This window comes from Mus caroli, chromosome 8 (assembly GCF_900094665.2).
Source record: "Mus caroli chromosome 8, CAROLI_EIJ_v1.1, whole genome shotgun sequence".
In the NCBI taxonomy this organism is placed as follows: domain Eukaryota; kingdom Metazoa; phylum Chordata; class Mammalia; order Rodentia; family Muridae; genus Mus; species Mus caroli.
Window position 1 is genome coordinate 9,303,657 of NC_034577.1, and position 21,881 is coordinate 9,325,537.

General features: G+C 51.9%; 2 protein-coding genes across 6 annotated transcripts in view; both read left to right on the plus strand.

Annotated features, from left to right (window-relative positions):
* The window catches only part of Atp11a (ATPase phospholipid transporting 11A), a 54,513-nt gene extending 38,802 nt beyond the window's left edge, over positions 1 to 15,711 (plus strand). Inside the window, exons 22-26 of one of the 5 annotated variants that reach the window (XM_029480369.1) lie at positions 3,703 to 3,768; positions 4,832 to 4,935; positions 6,283 to 6,448; positions 8,566 to 8,650; positions 11,910 to 15,711. In XM_029480369.1, the coding sequence (XP_029336229.1) occupies positions 3,703 to 3,768; positions 4,832 to 4,935; positions 6,283 to 6,448; positions 8,566 to 8,643 (414 nt within the window). In that variant the 3' untranslated portion in view covers positions 8,644 to 8,650; positions 11,910 to 15,711. Of the gene's footprint in view, positions 1 to 3,702; positions 3,769 to 4,831; positions 4,936 to 6,282; positions 6,449 to 8,565; positions 8,651 to 8,837; positions 9,132 to 10,739; positions 10,850 to 11,909 lie in introns of those variants that run through there. The other 4 variants (XM_029480367.1, XM_029480366.1, XM_029480365.1 and 1 more) reach the window with 4 other exon arrangements.
* A 4,971-nt stretch (positions 15,712 to 20,682) lies between these two features.
* Mcf2l (MCF.2 cell line derived transforming sequence like) overlaps positions 20,683 to 21,881 on the plus strand; it is a 148,768-nt gene continuing 147,569 nt past the window's right edge. The window contains exon 1 of the mRNA XM_029480661.1: positions 20,683 to 20,818. The gene's annotated coding sequence lies outside the window, so the exon portion shown is untranslated. The remainder of the gene's footprint in view (positions 20,819 to 21,881) is intronic.

Sequence of the window (21,881 nt, forward strand, 5' to 3'; positions counted from 1 at the left end):
CAGGAGGCAGAGACAGGCAGATTTCTGAGTTCGAGGCCAGCCTGGTCTACAAAGTGAGTTCCAGGACAGCCAGGGCTACACAGAGAAACCCTGTCTTAAAAAACCAAAAAAAGAAAAAAAAGAAAAAAAGAAACTAGAAATGAAACTAGAATGCAAGGGTCACAGACAGAAACAGACTCACCTGAGCCTCCTGCAGGCTCTGCCACTAAGAAGGGCCTTGGTGGCTGCCTTTGTTCCACAGGCAGGCTNGTCAGTAGAAGCATAGCATGTATGTTACATGTCTTGACGCAAAATAGTTCCCAAAGGAGGCTTCCAGGGTCACCCCAAACCAGTGCTTGTCAGGACAGGCAACAAATTCACAGGGTTTATATTCAGAGTCAGGAATTATGGTGACTGTCCTCTGGTCAGGCTGTGGAGCTGAGAGACCAAGTCACCTTGACATTCCTTCACATGTATTTCAGGATAGACAGTGACACCTAACAGTGAGGCCGGAATGGAGGGATTGGGATGACCAAGTCCATGCTACGGATTGAGGAGGCCGAGGAAGAGGTCTGGTTTTCAGTCATGCTGACCACTCTCACCNTCCACCCCAGTCCAGGCCTCTGGGAACCCCTGCTCAGCTGGGTTGATCTGGTGTTTGGGGGTATGAGGTGTGAGAATATTAGATTTGCAGGACTTAGGTACAGGGTGACCTCATGGTGATCGTCCCAGGTCTGCTCCCATGGATCCAGGACACATCTTCTAGATCCTTCTGTTTAGAAGCTCGTTCTGTTGACTGCTATTAAAGATTTCTCTAAAAAGCTCTGCAGCAATCCATGGAAACAGCCATAGATCTCATGCAGTGTGATGACAGTGGAATTATGAATAGTTTCTTAAAATTGCACCAACCTCAAAGTCCACAAATAATAATAACAGCAACAAGAACTCNNCTTCCTTCTTCTCTCTTCTTCTTCTCCCAAAGCAGTCGTAGTCACCATACTCTAGCCGCCCCCGGGATGCTTGTTACAATTGTCAGGAGACACCTAGTGGACAGCTTAGACAGTCACCCATGGAGAGTGCTCACAGCACAGAGCTGACAGATGCGATGTGGAGCTGGACCAAAGGGATGCAGAGGTGTTGTGACTCTGACCTTAGGAAACCAAGCTGTGACTGTTATGGAAGGTTACTGCATATAAAAATTAAGTTGGTTTTGTTTTAAGGCTTTGGTGAACAGAAAGTCCCTTATGAGAATGCTCATCCTCAGACATAGAAGTGGGTCTGCTCAGGGACATCCCTACAGGGCTGAGGCTGTCTGAAGTCAGACAGACCACAGACNGAGGGGTCTTGCTGAGTTAGATGTCCACCAGCTGAGCAGTGAAGGTACATCGTTAAGGTGGTAATTAATTACTCAGACCGTTCCTTTATGGGCATTGTTGAAATAAGAGCCATCAGTGGGCNTGTGTTGTTTAGGTGTGAACCAGCCAAACCACCAATGTTGGTTTATTATGGAGATGTAGGTCAATTAGATATCAGTGGGGGTGCGTTTGTCAAGNCCTGGGTAGGTCGAGCTCAGCTGGACAACTGTAAAAGTGACGTCTGGCCACGGGGCTGGTGACTTAGGGAATCTAGAACATACTGAGTGACTCTGGGTAGATGACCAAAAGGTTCCTACTGGAAACAAAGGAGGAAATGGAGGTTATACAGACAGGGCTCTGTGGCCGTCTGTCTGTCCCAGTGACCTGACACTCGCTGACCAGGGGCCATGAGCACAGGNAGGAAGATGACCTCACATCTCCTAGCCAGTTCTCAGTTCTCATTTGAGATTATTAGGCTTCATCTGCCTATTGAAGTGAGGGTGGTGATCATGTGTGCTGTGGGGACTCGGGGCCTGGTGCCCCATCATGGCACCCAGGTCTGCCATCACTCACCAAACCCAAGGAGACCTGGAGTGGGAGAAGGGCACTGTCCTCCCTGTAGCAGATGTGGGAGGAGCAAGTTGCTGAGTTTACTGCGGCCTGGGGTGTGGCACTGATGGAGTCTGCTTGTCCCTTGCTTGTCCCCTGCTTACCCTGTGCCCATGTCATGCTGACATCTATATTTTAAAGAGTAGTCTCAGTCTGTGCCAACTGATGGCGCAGAAGAGCTGGGGTGGAGGCAGGGGCTGCCTTCTGCCAAACCCAGCCTTTGCAAAGACAAAGCTTCCCCACTTAGAGCAGCCCAGCATTCGACNAACACCTACAGCTTCTGACTAAACAAACTTGCTCCCCAACACCCTGTTAGGTACACACCTTCATTGCTGCTGCAACTCTGCTGCCCCTGGGCTCTAAACATATTCACAGATGCCCCAGAGGTAAGCATGCGAGAGAGTCAGTCCTGCACTCTCTGCACTCTGGGCTCAGCGTTGGCTTTCTTCCTGTGGGCCTAGCCCCTCATGCCATGCAGCATCTCTAGATTCTCCCCACTAACNGCAGCAGTAGCCACTCTGGAGTGACTGGTGGCCCCTTGCTAGAAGCCCCTCTCATGAAGATATAAGGGCTTCTGCTGGTGTTGTTTCTAAGTCCAAGGAGGAAGGCCTTTTTCTAGTAGGGTGAAGAACAGGACTTGGTGGCGTCCCTGTGCAGTCGATGTCTCCATGGGACCCTGATGCTTCTCTTCTGGCATGCTTCATGTACCCCCTGCTCTGATGCCCAGGGCTCCTGCAGGCCATGGAGTCACAGAAACCCAGTTTCAGAGTATTGTTATAGGCACATCTTTGATTAAAACTAACCGTAGGCAAAAGTACTGGTATCCTAGCCTTTTGATTCTTTGTGAAATAAACTCTTTAAAACNTTCTGGGAACATCCTTCCGAGAGGCCCAGTTCCCAGAGCCCAACANTGNCCTGCTCGTGTTGTTTGGAGGGAGCATTTCTTGCAAAGGGCCTGTGTGGGCCNGCTTTCCTGAGAGAAAGGGCTCTCAGCCACTGACCTCACGTGTGTCTGTCTGGAGTTGAGAAGTGTATTGGCTCTTTCAGCATGTGACTCGTGTCTGCACCTCCCACCATCCTGCCCGAACTCCCAGGAGAAGGAGGGCAGCCCACGTGTGCTTATTCTCCCTCTCACTGGTCGGTGTGAGCAGCCGTGCCTGTGGCCAGGCCTGGCCATTGGAAGAGTAGCCGTTGTAGCCTCTGTCTAGTTTGTGCCACCTGCCCACTTCCTCCTTGTCCTGAGGTCTCCACAGAGAAGCCCTCCCTGATGCTGTCACCTCTGTGTTCTGGTGTCTCCTCTGGCTGTCTCCTGCAGTGTTCTAGCAGCTGTGCCCCTCAGCCATGGGCATCTCTGTCACCAGAATCAGGTTCCCTGAGTATGTTCTTGAGCAAACAGGCAGANCAGACCTGGGGAGTATGGTAGGCATATAGTCTCTTCTAAAGAGAGCAGCCTAGCCANGGTCCCAGTCTGCACCATGCATATCGACTCCCGCTATCTGGTCTCTCCCTGCTGGACCTGAAAGCTAGTACCCAGCAGGGCCAGTGTCAGACCAGCAGGACACTACTACATCCTTGACCCAGGTTTGGCCATCATGCTGCCCCAGGGCCATCTGTACCNTTGCCTTCTCCAGCTCAAGGTAGTCTCCACCCCTTGGGCTGCGGTGCAGAGGCCGTGGGTCATGCTCTGCACATCCATGTTCGGGGTAAGGGAGGAGAGGTGAATGGCTGCAGGCACTCACTTANACTCTTGTCTTCACAGATGTTTGGGAACTGGACCTTCGGGACGCTCGTGTTCACTGTGATGGTGCTCACTGTCACACTGAAGGTGAGGCACAGCCAGCCTGCCTGCAGCTCTCCTTCAACTCTTGGAATCTACCATCCATGCTGGCACTGACACCCCCTGCTAGGTTCCCTGAGCTGTCTTCTTCAGTTCATATCCAGGTCCCAGCAGGTGAATGCTGCCTAGCACNTGAACTTCAGAGTCACCCAAAGGAAAANGAAGAGCTGAGTGGTTAGAAAAGGGGAGTAATTGAAACTCTCTAAGGATCCAGAGCCCTAGCCCCAGTAGAACTAAATCAGCTCTGTTTACATAAATCAATATATTTTAAATTTTTAAAAATATCTGTTTTATTTTTATTTTATTTTTTTTAAATGTGTGTGGGTGTTTTGTCTACATGTATGTCCATATACCACATGGGTGCCTTGTGCCCTGCCATTGGATCCCCTGGGACTAAAGTTACAGATAGTTGTGCACTGGCATGTGGGTGCTAGGAATTGATATCAAGTCCTCTGGAAGAGCAGCCAGTGCTCTTAATCACTAAGCCACCTCTTCAGCTCCCAAAATTCAGTTTTTTTAAAGTCAAGTTAGATTCTGTGAAGAACCTCATTATGAAAGTCCCCAGCCGGGCGTGGTGGCTCACGCCTTTAATCCCAGCACTCGGGAGGCACAGGCANGCGGATTTCTGAGTTCAAGGCCAGCCTGGTCTACAAAGTGAGTGCCAGGACAGCCAGGGCTACACAGAGAAACCCTGTCTCAGAAAGAAAAAAAAAAAAAAAGAAAGTCCCCAAACCTGTCACACTGGGTCTTTAAAAGTATGCAGACTTCTTTCTCATACTGCCTTCTTAGACAATATGTCAGCATCAATGATGCTTCATGATTGTACACACAAACACGCACACGCACACACGCACGCACGCACACACTCACACACGCACGCCCCAGCTGTCTCCTCCTGAGGAGACATGAGTTTCCTCCCGTGGTGTGCTTCTCCTGTGAGCTCTTGCAGGCACTGTGCTGTCGTGTTTTGGTTTTGCTCACTTTCCTGGTCTTCTGGCCCCCTCTCCACACGCTGGGACTGCAGCAGTGCTCATGCACCCTTCTCTTGTAGCTCGCACTGGACACGCACTACTGGACTTGGATCAACCACTTTGTCATCTGGGGGTCACTGCTCTTCTACATTGCCTTCTCCCTGCTCTGGGGAGGGGTTATCTGGTAAGAACCCTGAACCCCATGTGGCCCTAACCCTCCACCCCTGCACAGCTCACAGACTCCTGCCGTGGAGCTGCTGTCAGAACGTCCATGTCCCTGGTGTCACGGTGCACTTTTTGGAGCTCTAGCAGATAACTGGTTCATAGTGACTGAGTGGACAACGGTAAGGTTCCAGGGCTGGGCCTTGTCGCCCTCTCTAATGCTGTCACAGGGACCCAAACTCAGACCCTCAGCTCAGCCTCATTTCCTCAAAGGACCATTCATAGGACTTGAAGTTTGCTTTCCGTGTGTGTTCTCTGGGGACACTTTCAACCCACAGCCCTGCGATATAGTGTGAGGCAGGATCGAATGGCTCNTAGTGCTGTAACACTCTCAAAGGACTTCAGCATCTCAGCATGAAACCCCAACTCCTGAAGGATGCAATGTCCCCTTCAGCCGAGTTACACCATGGCCAAAGGCCCTGTGACCCGAGAGCCCAGACCAGAGACCAGTGGCAGGGGCAGCCACACAGAAGTTTGGCCTGTCTGCAGCATTCATCGCTGGGGTAGATTGACCTTGCCCTAGTCCTGACCAGGCTATAAGACCCAAAGCACAGTTCTCCTCACTCCGAATCACGGTCCCTGGGGAGGGGCAACCTCAGACAAGACCATCCTAGCCTCCTCTGTCCCTGGCACTCAGGCAGGGAAGCTTTGTGAAGGTTCCTGGAGCCCTGCTGAGGCAGAAAAGCTTTGGGCAGCCTCCAGCCACCGTCCCTAACAAGAAGTCCAACCGAGGTCCTAGCATGCCCTTGTGAGTCACATGACCTCTATACCCTCTCTTCTGGGTTGTGTGTGAGCAACATGTAAGCTCTAGGCTCCCTGTCTCTGACTTCCCCCTCCCCCACACTCACTCCGATGAGCACTGTGCCTGTATGCAGGCTGTATGTCCTTGAAGGGAGGGCTTTCCTCCATCCCTGGGCTGTCCGTGGTGCCAGGAAGTAGAAGGTAATTCCCAGGTCTGAGACGGAAACGGGGAGCATGGAACTGAGGAAGCTATGTCAGCATACAGGAAACGCCCTGTTCCTCCGCCTCCCCAGGAGGGCCTGCAGGCCAGTGCCCCACCAACACCCAGGGCTATACTGCTGCTGTGTGAAAATCAGGCAGACACTGAGCCTCCAGAATCCTCATGCCGCTTTGGACAACAGGCTATAGTTGCTTCTTCCCGTTCTCTCTCAGAAGACTACAGGAGGCAGTCTCACGGCATGCGGGTTGCATGGTCAAGCCCTGGCAGCACCAAGAATGGCACCTTTGGGGAGGGCTGTGGCATTGTTCCTGCCAGGCAGGGTCTCACCAGTGTCCTCCCTGTGCACAGGCCGTTCCTCAGTTACCAGAGGATGTACTATGTGTTCATATCCATGCTGTCCAGTGGGCCTGCCTGGCTGGGTATCATACTGCTTGTCACGGTCGGCCTCCTCCCTGACGTCCTCAAGAAGGTCCTGTGCAGGCAGCTGTGGCCCACGGCAACGGAGAGAACTCAGGTAAGGAGCCTGCCTGGCCAAGCCAGCACTTTCCCCTGTCAGTCTTAGGACTGGGAAGTTACTAAGAGATATCTCAAAAGGTCTGGGCATCATAGAACTGATCAGCCCGCCCCTTAGTCTTCAGTTCTGCAGGGACACACGTTTTAAGTGTTTTATTGGTAAAATTCAAGATGAGCAATGTTTAATTTATTCTTTAGATCAAAACAATCATCTGAAATAAGAAGAGAACAAAGATAAATAGAAAAAATAAGTTATTTTCTGTAACTCACAAAAAAGTAATTGTTCCTTTGATATTGAGCTGTGGTCTGATCTGGTGCCCCATGATCTAGGTACCCACTTGCATATGCAAGACCTTGGGTTCATTCCCTAACACTGGATGGGGAAAAAGATTTAAGTTATGCCACTTTTAAGGGTGTTGAATTTGGCTCAGATTTACCTTTACAAGAGTCAGTGGTGGGCATGGGGGGCTCTGTTTCCCACTCCCAAACAGGCCAGCAAGCTGAATTCTCAGCAGGACCCTGGCACCAGGCCAGAGCATGAGGCCGTCTCCATGGCTTGCCTGGGAGAGTCTTAATCTCTGAGTGAGGCAGTGTGTATTTCCAGCAACTTCCCCATAACTTGTGATGCTACAGCTTGACAACACAGAGCCCCTGTGCAGAGAAGGACTGAGCTCCTGCACAGGGAGAGAGGTAGCTAGTAAGGAGCCGAGGTGGGGTGTAGGTCCCTTACTACCTGGCTGTACCTACCCCCGTGTATGCGGCTTGAGTCTAGAGTGGAACAACTGGCCATGTCTGGGGTGGGAAGCAGATGTCCCTGCCTGGGGGCTGGTGTGGCTCCACCCCAGCATCCCATGCTCAGGTTGGTTCTGTCAGGACTTCATATCACCAGTTCTTTCCTACTCCGTGCCTCCTGCAACCATGATAAAATCTGTTGTCAGAAGTCTTACCCAGGCTTCTGGTCATGGGAGTGGACGTGGCCACTCAGCTGTCAATGGTCCCAAGTCAGTGCTTCTCAACAAATGACAGCAGGCAACACTAGCTGTAGAGCTTGGGGGTCCTCAGTTCACAGCATGGAAGTCCACCTGTCANTGGTCACCCCACCCAGAGCTATGAGTGNTCGCCTGTCCTGGTTCCCATGGCAATGACATTCTTTGTCCCTAGCCAGCAGCCCAGCCTGTGGGGACTGGGAAGAAGCCCCTTGACTCTCCACACACTAAAGCCTTTACTCGTCAGCAGTGCAGCTCTGAGGTTGACGTGTAGTTTCCTGACACTGAGACACAGTGGACACACATGACTGTGGAGATTACCCTTACCCACAGTTACAATGGACAAGGTGGTCCCAATACCAGGGACACTGGGTGTATGTGCTCATTGGGATGCCCTGTGCAGAGATGCTGTGATCTGGTAACATCCCATGTATAAGGACAGAATGAGCACTCCCTGTGCATGGGATGTGCGGGCACACAGGGACACATGCTCACAACAGCACTGTGCAGAGGATAAGAGAGGAGCACAGCTCAGGGTGTTGCCTGGTCCCCTGGCTATACCGCAGCTGCGGTCACAAAAGCACAGATGCCCAAATGCTGATGGCTGCTCAGGCATTTGACAACATACATTTGAGCAAAGAGTTGAGCTCTGCAGCTAGCCANGGAACCTCCCCGCTAAGGGAGTCCTCCTTAGGTTTGCTGTGATAGAGGTTGTGGCTTCCACGGTAGGGACTCTGCTTTCCCAGAACCTTCTGGAATGCCTTGGCAGGTGGATGGAAAAGGCTAAGAGGAGCTTTTCTATCCCCTCCATAGTGGAGAAAGCCCCATTGCTGTGGGGAGATTTGAAGCCTGTAAGACTCTTTACTGCAGACTGTCCCCAGCTACAGTGTAGGAGGCACGGAGATAGGAAGAGCCAGGGATGGGCCTGGGTAGGAAGGAGCAGGCCAGTGGTCCTGGCCTGGCAGTACCCAGTAGCTAGGGCAGTGGTGTTACTGTGTGCCAGGATGTTTGCCTATAACCAACTTACCTCTTGTCTCTCTCTCCTGCCTCCTTTACCGTCCACTGCTTTGCCTAAATAACCACTACTTGTTCAAACACTCGGCGNGTGTGGGCTCCGGACTGCGGCCTGCAGGCCAGGAACAAGTGCCTTTCTGTTGAGCAACCCACCGTCTTTATGCTTTCCCAGACGGCCAGTAGTCTGAGTTTCTGACCAACAGGTGACCATCTCTGCCTTCTTGCATGTTGGGGTGATGGCCACAGGACCAGGTGGAAAGAACTTAGTGTTGAGGCCGCCCACCACACTCTGGTATTGTCAGTCATCACCATTACCTCATCAGGTAACAAGGTGACAGTATGCCACCTGCGAGGGGTACACTAACAACGGGCTTTGTCTTCCTCCAACAGCTCATGGCAGCCCCCCGTGCCCATCATGGGGTGCAGAGCTTTCAGCATTACTTGACACAGATGGCTCAGCCCCTAAGCACCTGACAGGCAGACAGATCACACACAATCAATCCAGCTTGAGCAAGGCGACACCATCAGCATGGCTCCATTCTCTCTCCACAGTCATGGTGGTTGAGACCGAGACTTCTTCCCACACAGCCACCCTGAGAACTCTGTGAGGTGGAGTCACACTAACGTGACCTCTACTTACCAATTCCTGTTCTATTTTTCAAAATAAAGACCTGTTTTTAGAAACTTCTGTGATGTGCTGCTTTTAACACCCTGTGGCAGCACGGAGCTCCACCCACTGTGGCAGCAGGGACCTAGCCCTAGGGCCCTTCCCCTTGGTGGCTACTATAGCCAGTACCTGTTCCTTAGCAGAGAAGTCAGGAGACAGACAGCAGCAGCATGTAGTGCTGTGGTATTTTGGCTGAGTTTTCCTGTACCCCAATATAACACCCACATTTGCTCCTCTGTGACATTTGGAGGATTACCTGCATGGGGCTCCTGCCTTACCAGAACTCCTGCCTTACCAGGGCGTATGCCTAAAAAACACCCAAAGCAGGGGAAAAATTAAAAAAGCAGTTACCTCCTATCCTGTTGAGGAAGATGATGATACATTCTGAAATAATGACAACCAAAATGTTTCTAACTTAGTGCCATAGAATCTGTTAAAATAAATCGCATCATTCCAGCTGCCGGTTACACTCTGGAAAACATTTTGGAGGAAATTTTTAGGAAGACTACAATCTCACAAGTACTTTGTAAAACATTACATATGCCAACNCAGGCTGCAAACCCTGTTCCCTGCTGATGAGGTCCACTGGGGTCCTGTCCCCTGTAGCCTGAGTCTCAGCCCCAGGCATCACAGCCAACCACACATGCCCATAGGCCCTGCTACTGCACTGCAGACACAACAGACAGACACACTGCACTGGAGAGCACCATGGATCTGCAAAGCTNTGGAGGAATAAACATTCACAGGCCTGGGCAGATTTGACTTCAGACGTCTGAGGTTCGCTTTCAACCTGTTCCTAGTACAGGGCAAGCGTGACGGACACTGGGCATGTTATATATATCACATGTGTATATATAACATAGTGCATCTCCCTCCGCACCAGCCTCTGCGTCCACACACTTGCAGCAGCCTGCCTGCCCGCCCTGCACCTATGTGGGCAACACCACCACCTCTGGCTTCTCCCTGGACACTGGCCAGTTCTGCCTGCTCTGCTGCCATCCAGCCCTGTGCCCCTTCCACTCTGAAAGCTCCCCCATTCCTCGGCACTGAGGGACCAGTGAATGAGGACTGGAAATGTCTAAAAGCTGTGCCACACCAGACTAGGAGCCAGCAGCCTTCAGGACATGGCCTGGGAATGTCCTGTCTGCCAGGCAGGCTGTGCAGAACACTGCTCATATGTCAGTGGCTCTGCAAAGGAAGCGAGCGACCCAACAGGGCTCTGTGGCAGGATGCAGGTTTTACAATTCTGGATGCAGTTCCTCTGTGTTGGGAGTAGGAGCTTGTTAGGACTTGCAACTGGTGGCCCTCCCCTGTGGTGCTGCAGNGTACCCTTTGACCTCGCCACTTCTTCTCTGGGTGCAGACTTTTTCAAATGACCCTGCTCCCCTAGAGGGGGTCTTTGCGCACACTGTGGAAGGCAGCCCCCGAAGCCAGCTCTGCCCGCCTTGATGGTATCATGACCGATCCATGCAATCCCCACAGTCAGGGCGCATAGCTGCCGTGGCTGAGTGTGGGGATGGCATAGTGTAGGCGTGGCCTGGGCCTGCAGTCACCAGGACACAGGCGCCGGCCTCCNTCACTGGCCTCTGCAGGCAGCAGCTCAGTNTCTTTCCTCGTCCTTGCAGCAGAGCACCCGACTCAAAGCATTGGCCGATGCCACCTCGAACAGCGCCAGGCCCCTGCTGAAGGACTTCTTACCGCAGCCAAGACATGTCTAGCCCAACGCTAGGTAACGGTATGGCTGCCTGCTGGGCGCTAGGCCAGTGTGCTGTGACTCTCAGACTGTTCTTCCTCCAAAGTTTTGCTGTGTTGTCTGTTTTTTAAATGAGTGATTTTCTCTGAAAACAAACTATACCATTTTTACATATGCACACACATATACACACAGGTAAGTAGCACCCGAGAGTGAGCTAAGGACATAGGGGAAATGCTATAGCACATGCCCATTGTCGCCTGACAAGCTGGCCTCTGTCCTTGTGACAGACACAGCTTCACTTAAAGCTACAGGGGATAATCCTGTCTGGGCACTGGAAGTAACATCTCACACAGCAGCACGGGACATGAGCCCAGGTAGCATCTAGCTGAAACTGCTGGCTAAGCACACAACTGTGTGTGGACAGCCCTGGGGCTCCGAGGCCGCTCCAGTATTTGTGGATCCAGCCTTACCTAGTGGGGCTCACCTGAAAACAGCGCAATCTGGGATTGTCCCCCAGGAGAACAGACCCACGCTGCAGCCTCGTGTCCCTCCCTCCGGGCTCTCAGCTGCTGTCTGTGCATGCTCTGGTCTTTCTTACGAGGCAGTGCCAGCCACTTCTGTCTGATAACTGTAAGCCGAGGGCATGATAGCTTGGTGTGGTCAGCATGATACTGGCATGGTACTGACCCCAGTCCCATCGGGCTAGGACATACTAGCCCGCACAGGTGAGTCCTGTCGTTTTCCCGGGGTAGTGCTAGAACCCCAGTTCAAGGATGTCTGGGGCCTTTGATCACTGCACGTGACCATAGTGACAGGGGAAATACTCAGTGTGTTCAGCACTTTGTCCCCTACCCTCCTATGTTGTCCCCTATGTCACCCATGTAGGATGGTCCCTCTGATGGCACTAAAACATAGTGTTTATCCACAGACCAAAGGCACATTGCCTCTNGACATGGTTCCCACGAGATGGGCCCACTTACCTACCCCTCAGGGTGATGTAGTGGTCCGAGGTGGGCTGGCAAAGCTACAGGTGCATTGGTTGTTAGGGGTTCCTCAGAGAGGTTCTGTGACTGATGTGGGCTTTCTGTTCTTTTGGCAGAACATACAACATCAGGACAGCATTTCAGAATTCACCCCTCTGGCCTCTTTGCAGAGCTGGGGTGCTCAGGGCAGCAGACTCTTGGCTGCCCAGTGCAGCTCCCCTTCTGGGAGAGTTGTGTGCTCCAGGTGGGAGAGCGAAGAGTGTCCTGTGCTCCCACCTCACCCAGGCCTTTCTCACAAGGCGAGGTATGGGTGCTGTAGGTCCAGCCTGGAGATGCCCACTTGATGGACAGACAGCCCCTTTGCCCCAGCCGCTGAGAGCTCTGTTCTTGGGTACCTGTGTGTGCCTGCACCTGTCCCACCCTTCATTCTCAGGGAAGGAAGGGTGGGATCACAGGTCGCCCACTCAGGCACAGCACACTGCAATCTGGACCGTGCGTGGCCGGCGTCATTGTCCCAGGCCTGGTGACCATACATCCAGTTGGGCTCTGAAAAATGACATTAAGCCTGGCCTCATCTTAAGCTCTGTGGCTTGAAGCTGGCCTTGTCCCTGAGTATCCACCCAGCTGCTGTCGTCACCTCTGCTGTCTCTTGAGAAGAAGATCCTATCCCTTTGTCTGCAGCTCGTGTGTAGCACATGGCGCTCGGCTCATACTGTATCCCGATGTTCCTGCCCGCGTGTTTCCTGTGTTAACCGCACACACTTACCCCGTCAGACACGGAGTGATGTGTGTCTCCTGGACCTGTGGCCGCGCTGTGCTCATGTTTGCTGTCCCCTCACAAAGCCATCTTCCTAGATCATGTCTGAGTCAGTTTGCTGAGATACTGACCCTACACGTCGGACTGTCCATGTCAGCGTCCCAATCCTGTTCCCAGCTGCCTGTGGAAGATGACGTTTATGTATGCGAATAAGTCACACTGTTAGCCAAGTCTCTCAGGAGTGTAGTGATAGCCGCCACACTCTGGAATGATGTCAGCTAAACGTATTGGAAAACATTTGTTTCAGGGGTGCAGGGAAAGGGGGAGACTTGGGAGCCCAGGCAGGTGTTTTATCTCACCCAGAGGTGAGTCCCAATACCCACGCTGTCTGGGGCTACTGTGGATTCATCCGCTCTAGTCTGCTGCTCTGGCTGCCTCCTACTGGTGCCACACAGATCCCATCCAGGGCTTCACTTGGAATGGACAGGCCATCAGAAGGCCACTGGACTGTGAATCTCCGCTGCTGCCCGCACTGGCATTTCTGTTTTCAGCAACGCTCCCAACAGCACTGTAATGGGCCTGACTCAAAGACGGTTTTTTAGTATGATGCAGCCTTTCAGAAAAAAACAGGCAGAGCCTGGGGGAAAGCCAGCCCCAACCCTGTGGAGTCGCATAGTGGGCCTGGAGCCATGGTGAGGGTCTCTGGCACTTGAGAGCCTGTATCCTGGGAAGCACAAATTTTATAACATGATTACACAAGATTTCCCTATAAACCATGTGCTTGAACTGGGGACCAGCCAACAGTAGGAGCACTTACTGCACCTGACAGTTGGGGGAGGTTGGGCAAACATAAACACCACACCAAAGATGGGGAGGGGGTGGCCTTGAGCTTGGAACAGACGGGATGTCCAGCTCTGCTGAGGGCTGTCTGTGCCTCCACACACCCTCATGCCCATTCACCCACCTGTGTCGCCATGTGTCAGAGGATTGGAGCCCCAGTCCACACTGGCCCTTAATTAGTAGTGTGTGCATTTTTACAGCCCCTTTTTAAGAACCCAGACAGGTACAAATATAATACCTGTGGGGAGGGGCAGATTCTCTCTGTGTTTAGTTAACAGATTATTTGTAATGTATTTTTTTAGGGATCTTAAAATTACCTTTGCACTAAAGTATTTTCATAGCTGTTTCTATATCTTACTCATTTGTTGATGCACCTTCTGATTTTTAAATATGTTTTTAAAGCTTTTACTTTTTAAGTTTAAGAATTTTGGCCACTTAAATGCTGGTGAGTGTTTCGGCTGAATGTCTCAGTGTCTGGCAGCGACCTCTCTGATTCTCCTCTGTGCCTCTCTCTTTCTTGATGTTTCCAGAGACTGACCAGCTGAGACGTGCTGAGGGCACACCATCTCCTCTGCTTGCTTTGTCACAGTCCTCTGTTGCTTCATGGTTTCTATTTTGATTTTGTTTTTTATTTCCATCCTTCAGCCTTAAACACCTAAACAACATCCTTCCTGCAGNGCCTTGATTCTGCAGCCCTCGCCCCCACCCCTACCCAGTAGCTGAAGTTTACGTAGGAATGTCCCAGACTGAATGCACACTCCAATGTCCTTTAAAATTGTGCTTAGGAAATTACCAAATGAAGTTGCCTGAGAATTTGAAGTAGACAAGGGCACAGGTGAAATGCAGAGACAGAGACCAAACATGCGTGCAGAAGGCCGTCCGACTCACCTNACAGTGGCTGCATTTGCTTTCCTTAAAACAAGGAACTTCAACTCAAATTAAGCATCTTCTTTTCTTAATTCAGTTGCACAAATGAACATCTGTGGCTTACTACATTGGCCCAGATTCATGGCTCCACCACCTACAAATAGTTCATCTCCCGTATGTTCCAGGAGCCCTGGCTGCATATGTGTTCTCTTACTTTCTGTTCCACACACACTCATGCCATGTACACATGCGCGAGCACACACAAACACATGTGCATTCTTCAAGACCATGTACCAGCCTGCTTTCTGACAGCCCTGTGCAGAGATGTTGCCCTCTGGAACATCAGGCTCCTTATACACACACACGCGCACGCGCACGCGCACACGCACAGGCACACACACTCGGAAGGGCACTTGGGCTGTGTGAGTGCACGCTGTGCTGGACTGAGNTCTCCCCTCCCAGGGAAGCATACCTCCCAGTCAGGACTTCCTCTTGCTCCCTCCATCCAGCAGGCAGGACCCAGGCTAACCAAAGCTGCATGCCCTCCAGGCGCCTGCCCCCTGCCACATGCCAGCTAGGGAAACAATGTTCCTCCATCCCAGTGACCCATTCCTGAGCACAAGCAGACCAAAGGCCCCACGCAGGGGGATGGCACACCCAAAGCTGGAACAGGGTAACTTTTGAGTGTTCCTACTGAGCACATTTCCCAGGATCAGCGGCCAAATGTCCCGAGTGTGGCGTCATGGCCACCCAGGTCGCTGGGCATCACCCAGGTGTCTGGTGTTCTGGAGGAAGCCCCAGCCTGGGTCTCTGAACCCCCAAGTTCAAGGCATATCTGCACTGACTGGTACTGGACTCACCCATCCATTTATTTCATCCTCATGTAGTTTATTGGCAATGCCATAGAACACTAGCCCCTTGCATTCTGCATTTCTTTTGGAAGTTACCCATTCATGACTACAAACAGGAAAGCGTCACTTGGTGAATGCAATCTTTTTGTTTTAAAACCTAGAAGACNGGTGAATGGAAAGGGAAGAGGTTCTGATACTGTGTCTGAGCAAAGCTTTAATGAAGATACGTATGTTGGAAGTATTATGAAAGTGTGATTCTAATTTTGCAGAAAAAAAAATGTCTATCAATTTATATAGCTTTATTTTTTACCTTATCAAGAGATAGAGAATTTTAATATGCATATATTGTCCAACTTAGAATCATGTGTGTCGGCATTACCACTTAAAATGTCCATCTACTATGTCATGTATGATTAAGAGAGAATCAAAGATGTATCTAANATGAATGGTTATCTGTAACTGTCACTGTCATAAGAACTGGGATTGATTTTAAGTTATCAAATATAGTAAGGACATTAACCATGTCATTCTCCAACACTAATGTCTGACTGGGAGCCCAGTAAACTGCTTTGAAAACTTGTAAATTAAACCGGATCAAACGTCTCCCGAGGTTTATTTTGCGTGCTGCTGATCTGCCTTTGATTTCTGCTGGCAGTCCCACTACACTGGATTTTCCCATAGGAGATCTGTTTTCTTCCCAACCTGTGTGGTAGTGCATAAGATGCACACACACTTCCTGCCAAAANAAGCCATGGTTAAGACTCTAGGCATGCCAGGCAATGGTGGTGCACNCCTTTAATCCCTTGGGAGGCAGAGGCAGGCAGATTTCTAAGTTCAAGGCCAGCCTGGTCTACAGAGTGAGTTCCAGGACAGCCAGGGCTACACAGAGAGACACTGTCTTGAAACACCCACCCCCCNNAAAAAAAGACTCCAGCCACATGTGTCTTTTTCAGGGCATGAGGACACATTGTGTGGGTGTTAGGGGAAACAGAATCTTTGAGTGTCACTGGAGGAGGCAGGGTAGGGGCAGTGGGTGTTTCACCTCACTTCTGTACCTGAGCATTGGAGGGCCCTCTAAAGGCAGAGTGTAAAGCCACACAGTGACAGCCTGGGACAAGAAACTTAGCATCAGACTCCCTTGTATCATAAGGCTTCCTCACTAGTTCCTCTTCTTGTGCCCCACCTCTGGGACACCTCTCTCCCCTTTATCTTCNGCCAGACTTGGGGCTCATCAACCCCAGTGTCACTATGAAGCAGTTAATTGCCCCGGGCTGTTCAGTTGAAACCGACTCTACCTGCTATGTAGGGAGCCTCAAGAAGGCCCAGGAGTCTACTGGCCCTGCCACCCTCTGCTGCTGGAGGTCCTGAATGCTGGCACCTAGATAGACCATATGGATTCTGGGCTCGAGCACCTAGGTCCCGGCACATGCCCGCGCTCTCAAGGTAGAGCCCCTAAGAGCAGAGAGGGACCATGGAATGAAAGGCCACTTTATTCACTTGAGTGGTGTCTTGTAAGAGTGATCTTCAAGCTTTGGTATGATGTGCTGATGAGCAATTCCTACTGCATACTCAGCTCCTGGCCATCCCAGTGCTTCTTCACATTACATGCAATTCACACTCCTGAACTTTGGGACTCTCCCTTTGTAGCAGCTCAGCCATGCCTGTGTGTTTATGGACCAGAGAGAAACCCTGAGCAGCTTGGCAGAGCTGAGTGCCCAAAGCACAAATACACACTCATTGCCCTGCCTGGGAAAATGAGACTCGCATACTGATTCCCTGCCTAGAAGGCAAGTCAGGGATGTACCAGCAAGTCCCTGTGGGGTTTCCACCTGCTAGAAGTCTTATAACCAAGAAGCTCTTGGTGCTGCCCTCGACCTCTCTGCAGACATATGTTCTAAGCAGGTGTCATGGTTTGCATATGCTTGGCCCAAGGAGTGGCACTATTTGGAGGTGTGGCCTTGTTGGAGTAGGTGTGTCACTGTGGGATGGGCTTTAAGACCCTCATCCTAGCTGCCTGGAAGTCAGTATTCTGCTAGCAGCCTTCAGATGAAGATCTAGAACTCTCAGTTCCTCCAGCCCCATGCCTGCCTGGATGCTGCCATGCTCCCACCTTGATGATAATGGACTGACCCTCTGAACCTGTAAGCCAGCCCCAATCAAATGTTGTCCTTATAATGTTGCCTTGGTCATGGTGTCTGTTCACAGCAGTAAAACCCTAACTAAGACAGCAAGCATCAGGGTAACCGATACAGGCCACGGGATGCAGTTGTCTGGGCCAGTGTCCTGCCTCTGCTCTGCCTAGCTCTCCTGACCACTGGTGCCTTGGCTTCCTCACCACATATCAGAACATCCTACATCAAGCTGGCTCTCTCACATAGAGTTGAGTAGTAAGTAAATAAATAAATAAATGTATGCACAGTGGAGGGTAGTAGATAGGAACTCCAATGGACCAAGGTAGAGACCAAGGCCAGGTGTCCTTTCTCTGTGTCCAGTGAGGCTTCTCTGACCCCTGATCCAGTCTAGATAAGGGTTCTTTTGGAGGCCCTGGTGTGTGTCAAACTCTGGGACCCACTCGGGTTATCCATTCTCTTCCATACAGACCTTGGCTGAGGAGTATTCTATTTCCCCTCTTACCGCTGACTTATCCTGTATGTGGCACAGAACACCCTCAGGAAGAGATCCCAGGGGAGCATGCGCGTGGAATGGTCATATCACGCCAGGTACTCACCTGTTCACTGCATTCCAGGGTTGCTCAGCCACTGCAAACTGTGAGACATTGTGGAAGAATCTACTCTCACAGTTCAGGAGGACAGGAGTCTAAGGTCATAGTGTCCAGCCCCTGTGCCTCCCCTGTTCTTGCATGGGAACTCCATTCTGATCTCCTACCTTTCCTCACCTGGCATATTCCTTGGCCTGTGTCCTCCCAGGCCCCTGTCCTATTGTGTTGGATCTAACCCAAGGATGGCTTCACACCTTAAAGGTGTACCTAGTGAATTGGAGGTGGTCCCATACCCCTTTAGGCAGGGGTATCTCTGGGGAAAGCCAGGGGTTTGGTCAGTGAATGCTATGGCAAACCTCCTGGGACTTCCTTTGCACACTCAGAGAGGCATCTGACTACAAGCTGACCCTTTCCACTGGCTATTGTCTGTAACGTCAAGCAAGCTTGCTTATTGTGTGTGGATCTATATCTGTCTGTGTCTCTCTGTTCTCCCTCTCTCCCCTTCTCTCTGTCTCTCTCATACACACACACACACACACACACACACACACACACACACACACACACACACACACCTTTCTTGAAGGATCTCTGAACTGACTTGATCTCCGGAGCTTCCTCCTTCCCCTTCCTTTGAGATGCTAATTTCCTGTATCTTGCTGGGGACTCCTTGGGGCTCTTGAAGCCCACAAGCACAAAAGACTTACCCAGCTAACAAGCCTGACACCAGCAGGGAGCTGCCGGGATGTGTAAAGGGACCGATGGGCTTTGTTCTTGGCTGCACCAACTCCCTACACTGCCTCACTTGAGACGCAACCTGAATGGCAGAAAGCTTGCTCTCAGCCCCCCAAAGCAGAGAGCTCTCCAAAGAGTACAGCTCCGTGTGTGCTCCGGCTTCCCTTGTTGCCAGAGGGCCTGGCCAGGGCTGTGCCGTTCACATTTTAGGCACTTGAGACACAGTTTTCTGGTTGTCAAGGGGTGCTTGCATGGTGACAGAGACAAATATTATAGTGACGTCGTTAGCCTCTGAATGAGAGGCCACGACTTGTGTGGGGTCATGGTTGTGGCCTGGACACTTCTGGTTCTGCACTGGTAATGATAGTTGTTTGTGCATCCTGCTGAAACTTTGTGTGTTGTTTTTTGTTTTGTTTTGTGTTTTTAATTTTTTAAAGCTTCCCGAAGGTCCAATCTGACCTTTTTGGGTATGGAAGCCTTCAGGAAGGGAACCCCAGGTCTGCCTCTCAGTAGCTTCTGGCACAGTTCAGGACAATGTTTCCTTCTCCCTAGCTAACTAAAGAGCACTGCTTGCTCTGCCAGAGANCCCAGGCTCATTTTCCAGTACATGCGTGGCAGTTCACAACCATCTGTAACTCCCAATTCCACAGGATCTTACATGCTCCTCTGGCCTCCCTGGACACTAGGCACGCAAAATCCCCAAACATACGTGCAGGCAAAACATCCATACACACAAAACAATTTAAAGGAAAGTCTTTAAAAGAATCTAAATATAATAAAGAAAAGTCCAGCGAAAGACCCCAAGGGCTTTCTTCCCAGTCCTTCCCAGCTGTCTCTTCTGCCCCAGCACAGCCTCCTTTCCTGTTCCTCTGAGGGCTTCTCTGTTCCCGATCCTTTCTCTGTCTGTCCCAGGACAAGCTTCTGCACTGAGGGCTGGGCTGGGCAAGTGCCCAGTCCTGGAGGGAAGCAGAATGCTGAGACTGGCCCAAGAACGTCCACCGGAGGAATGACACAAGACGAAGGTCCTTTAGTGCAGTCCACCAGTCCTTCTTGTCTGCCCAGCTCAGCTCAAATCCATTGCCACCCCTCAAGTGGCTCCAGCCATGGCTACAGTTCCCACACCTGTTTGATTTGCTTCCCTCTTTCAGGGTGTTCTGTCTATCTAGAGACTCCCCACCTCTACGTACCCAGTTGAGCCATTTGCACCCTCACTCCCCATTCTAAAAGTCTACATTTACAATGTCGAATGAACACTTGCCTTGGAGCCCTGGCAGATGCAGGTTTAAACAGTTTGCCCTTTGGGTGTTTTCTGAGAGACCTGAGTTCGTCTCAGGGCACAGTGTGCTTCCTGCTGTGACACACTCAGAAAGCAGCGTGCTGCACGTGAATACTGGGAGGCGGGAAGACTGACCCCTCTTGCATTGGGACCAGCGAATAGGGGGCGTGACCATATAAGTCTTTCGGGGTGGGGGTGGGTGGAGGGCCCTGAGTGCCCCTGTGTTTAGGGTGTATCCCGGCAATCTACCGTTTGCAGTGGCGTTTAGAGTTCCCTACAGGTGGCACTCACAGAACAGAACCTCAAGCGATCAACACGAGTGGAGGAGTGGAGCATGCTTCTTCCACCCTCGGGTCAGCAAAGGACAGAGGCCAGAAAGGCTTATGAACCTGTCTGAAGCCAAAGGGTTCCCACCTCCGTCAGTTCTTCCGCCCGGAAGCAGCAGAGAAGGGTCTTGGGAGAGCAGGCAAACCCAGCCTGGTCACCTGGGACTTCGGAGTGGAAACAACTTCCCTACAGAAGTCCAGTTAAGAAGCCTGGTGAGGACCCCAAGGCAGATCCCGAGGAATGAGGAGTTAAGGTACAGGTGCATCTTAATGCTGCCTGGGCTGGGCTCAGAAAACGGCTGGAGAGAGCAAGGCTGGGGATGCAAGCACCTCCCTTCTTCCGGGCCCGCCCCTACCCCGCCCTTGCCCCACCTCCTCCCTAGGACCGGTCTCTTGCCCCCTCCCCTTGAGTCCCCGCCCATACCCCACNTCCTCCCTTTGAGATCCTTTTCCCACTGTCCCGCAGCAACGGTCGCCTCAGTCCCCAGCGCCGCCGCCCCTCCCCCACCCTCACTCCCGCTCCCGCCTTCCCGTCTCCTCCCTCCCAGTCTCAGTGGCCCCAGACCGACCGGCGGGCGGAGTCTGGGAGTGTGGCACCTGCGAGTAAGTGAGCTTGCTGGATGAGGAGGAGAAGACAGTCCCCAGCACTAGCAGGTGTGCGCGGGGTTGGGGCGACGAGGAACAAAGGAGAGAGGAGGGGTGAGATACCGAAAGAGAAGGAGGGGGTTACGGGAATGAGGGTGGGGGTGGCAGAAGAAGGGAGTGGGAACGAGCTCGCCGCCCAGAACCATTCCTGTTCCGATCGCTTTGCTACTAGACAGGGATTCTCTCCCCTACGTTCCACCTCCTGGCGGGAACTCCGGCTCAGAGCAGGGGTCTCCGTAGATGTCCCCACTGTTAGGAGTGGGGTTCCTCTCACTCCCCCAGTGTCACATGGAAGGGGAATCCCATCACACACTAGGCTAGTTGTCACCTGCTGGAGGCGGGACTCTTGCCTCCCCGGGCAGGTCTCAGAACCACCCTCCAAACTCTCTCCAGCTCCTTCCAACCTACTGATTGGGCCAGTGCCCAGGACAGGTGGCACAGACAGAGCGGCTTGGACCAGCACCCAGTTCTCTGGCTGATAGCTAAACTTGCCTGCTCTGCCTTTTTACCAAAAGCAGCTTGGGCTGTAGGTTACAAATAATTCTGTCACTTTCTCTGCTCACTCCAAAGTCTCCCAGGAGTTACTTTTTAATCTGGCTCTTGGCATGGTTAACCTTGACCCTCTCAAGCCCTGAGTGCCACCTGGCTTTTTCAGAAGCCTCCTGGCCATGGCCAGTCCTGCCCCCAAACAGCTGCCAAGCTTTGGGCCAGTGAGGGTTACGATGCCCAGCTGCCCCTGCCAAAGGATGTGCTTCGAGGCCGTGGGAGGCCCCAGGATGTGTGGCCCTGGCAGCAGGTCACCACCAAAATAAGGTGCCACCCCTTCTCCCTGGTGGCTGGGGGTGGGGTATGCCATGGTCCTCTCTTCCAGTCAGCAGGATACCACTTGGTCAGGTAAGAGTGGNGTGTTATCTTGGAGGAGGAGCCTCTGGGCTCTGGGGAGGACTTCTAAAGTAGACTCCAGTGGCCTGTGTGTCTCAGAGCTGGTTTTAAGACCTAAGCTTGCAGAGGAGGGTTTCAAAGCTCTGCCACAGCCTTGGTCAGCTTCAAGCAAGAGAACCTCCACTTTGTT